Source organism: Ipomoea triloba, chromosome 12 (genome assembly GCF_003576645.1).
Source record: "Ipomoea triloba cultivar NCNSP0323 chromosome 12, ASM357664v1".
NCBI lineage: Eukaryota > Viridiplantae > Streptophyta > Magnoliopsida > Solanales > Convolvulaceae > Ipomoea > Ipomoea triloba.
Genome location: NC_044927.1, coordinates 10133811 through 10136827, shown reverse-complemented (window position 1 = coordinate 10136827; position 3017 = coordinate 10133811). Strand labels below are relative to the sequence as shown.

Sequence of the window (3017 nt, the reverse complement as noted above, 5' to 3'; positions counted from 1 at the left end):
GCAGTTGATTTATATTTGATCAATGGCTCAGATTAAACCGCCTCAACAAATTTTCGCATCAGAACCACTCCCTATATATATATATAACGTACAGCAGTTTCAATGAAGATGAGCTGTTAATGCTGAATATTTACCAAATAATCAACTAATCTCCCTAATTTAAGCAATGAACGTTGACAATAGTGTGGTCATAGAAGTGTTCAACTTTTGTATTTGGATTGGATTTGATAATTATAGTTTTAGCAATTAATAATTACAGGCATGTGCCAGTAAATTAAGTTCTGAGATGATTGAACATTTATTTATCATAACTAGTGTACTACTCTGGCCAGAGTATAATGCTTACATGGATGGGGAGGGGGAGATTACTTTACTTGGACCTAAGCTAACATTATTCATAATAACATCATATCAAACCAGATTTGCTTGAAAACCTTGATGATCAAATCATGGTACTCGTCGGAGTTCAAAGACAGATAGCAAGCAAGAAGATCTTCCAAGTCCTTCGATGCCCTGATGTTGTTCTCCACTATCATCTCAACCATTGATTCCCGGAAGTCTCGGCGTGGGTCCTCAGATGTCTTCACAACCGCAAAGTTCTTCGTCGTCGTCGACGACGACGACACGCTTTTCCTGTCCTGATGATGAATTGTCTTCCCTATCCTCGGACTTTTCGTCCTGAGTTTCAAACCTAAATTCCTCCGAACGGGTCTTGTCATCTGTTCTTTTTCCCCTGTTTTGGGTGAAGCCTTGGTGATGATGGGAGGGAGTTGCGGCGGCGGAATTGTATCGGTATCGCAAGAGGTGCTGCGGCGTTTCTTGGCGGATTTTCGCGGCGAAGCGACGCGGGTCTTTGGAGGGGCGGCGTTGAGGTCTCTAGAGATGTAGTAGGATTTCCGGTGGGTTGTGGGTGGATGTGTTGATGATGATGATGAAGAAGATGCGGGTGATGATGAAGTTTGGGTTAGGTGTTTTTTGTTTCTGGTTTTGTTGCCCATTTCCTTGAGCTTGTAAAACCAGGCATTTGGGATGATTTCAGAGAATCTGAACTTGTAATTCCCCATCTCTCTCTCTATCTCTCTCTTAGAGGTGAGAATGTGGGGAAGGTAAATATAAATAAATATAGAAGGTAGAGGGATGGGGTCCAGAAAAGCGAATAGAATAAGGCCAATGTGGATAGAGCAGAGGCCTGAGGGTGATTGGGTGAATGGCTCGCCATTTGCTTTAATTTCCTCTTTACATTGTTTATGCCGTCGGTCCGTAAAATAAGGGATTCATTGTGTTTTGGGGGTGACGAAGGAAATTGGAACAAAGTTACTACTGAGAGTGTGTATTAAGTAAATTTCACTTTATAATCTTAAATTGTAGATTCATTGCGTTTTGCTTTAGACTTTAGAGGTGTCAATTCACCTCCATGACTCATAAATAACATGATTAAATTGTATTTTTGGTCTTTCAATTATACTATAGTACATACTTAGTCTCTGAGTTATATGTGAGATCATTTTAACCCTTAAATTATGTATGAAATGACGATTTTAGTCTTTGAAGGGCCAAATTAGACTCTTTATTAAGTGATAAATTGGTAGTAGAAATAGTTCACGAAGGACTAAAATCGTGACTTCGCATATAACTTAGATGTTAAAGATGGTCACGCATATAACTCAATGATTAAGTTTGTACCACGAGTATAATTGAAGGACCAGAAATACAATTTTCTCTTTATTCTATTCCCAACTTTTTACCCATTCGTTATCAAATTATAGTAAAACAGTTAAAGGGTCACACTTGTGTGACACAGTCTCATAGATCTTTATCCGTGAGACAGGTCGGGTAAGGTCAATATAAAAATGTACATTTTTTTGTATGCATAATATGAAAATGTAATACTTATGCTGAAAAATATAATACTAATCTAGAATAAAATATTTGTTACTTATAAGGAAAAAGAATTAATTCTAGCAATGATCCTCCGACTGTGTTGATTTTCCAAAATTAGTCCCCGACTTTTAATTTGGACAATTTAGGTTCCTTGACTTTCAAATTCTTTCCAATGTTGGTCCTTTCGTCAAATTTTTGTTAAATTGAGGTCAAATGAAGGGGAAAAATTGTTCGTTCACTTGTATACTCGTATTTGTTATGTTTTATATGCTATATATATGGATATAATATTAGTCGAAGTGACATCGATTGAGATTATATGGCTTCGATTGAGACTTCGACTGAGATTATATTTATGTATATACCGCATATAGGACAAAAGAAATACGAGTAATAATAAACTAAACAGGTGACGGACAATTTTACCGATTCATTTGACCTCAACTTAACCAAAATTTGATGAAAGGACCAACATTAGAAAGAATTTTAAAGTCAAGGGACCTAACTTGTCCAAATTAAAAGTCGGGGACTAATTAATTTTGGAAAATCAACATAGTCAGAGGACCATTGCTGGAATTAACTCTAAGGAAAAACATAATGCTTTTGAAGAAAAATGTAATATTTTTACATTTTGATGTAAAAATATTACTTTTTTTCATCAAAAGTACTACACTTTCCCTTATAAATAATGTTGACAAGTGTTTGTTACTTATAAAGGAAAATGTAATAATTTTGAGAAAAAATGTAATACTTTTAAATCAAAATGTTAACGTATTACATTTTTTTCAAAATTATTACATTTTTCTATATACATAATAAATCTTTTAGAGTTTATTACCGAAATGGTCCATCGACTTTTGCGAAATTACCAATTTAGTCATCGACAATTTTTTTTGCCCAATTAAGTCCTCAACTTTGAAAATTTTAACTATTTTGGACCTCCGTTTATTTTACCGTTTGATATCCGTTAAATCGGGACCAAATTGGTAATTTCACTATAGTCAAGGGACCATTTCAGTAAAAAGTTAATTATCGAAACGGTCCATTGACTATAGCAAAATTACGAATTTGGTCCTGATTTAATGGATGTTTAACACCAAAATAAACGGAGGACCAAATTGATTAAATTTTTCAAT

General features: G+C 35.0%; 1 protein-coding gene across 1 annotated transcript; it reads right to left on the bottom strand.

Annotated features, from left to right (window-relative positions):
* Positions 1-244: 244 nt before the first annotated feature.
* Positions 245-1091, bottom strand: LOC115999974 (transcription repressor OFP1-like). The gene has a single exon (XM_031239956.1). The coding sequence runs from the start codon at positions 1062-1064 to the stop codon at positions 396-398; it is 669 nt and encodes a 222-aa protein (XP_031095816.1). The 5' UTR covers positions 1065-1091; the 3' UTR covers positions 245-395.
* Positions 1092-3017: the final 1926 nt, after the last annotated feature.

Coding starts and splice junctions, on each gene's coding strand:
- LOC115999974 (XM_031239956.1), bottom strand. CDS start 1,064: ATGGGGAATTACAAGTTCAGATTCTCTGAAATCATCCCAAATGCCTGG.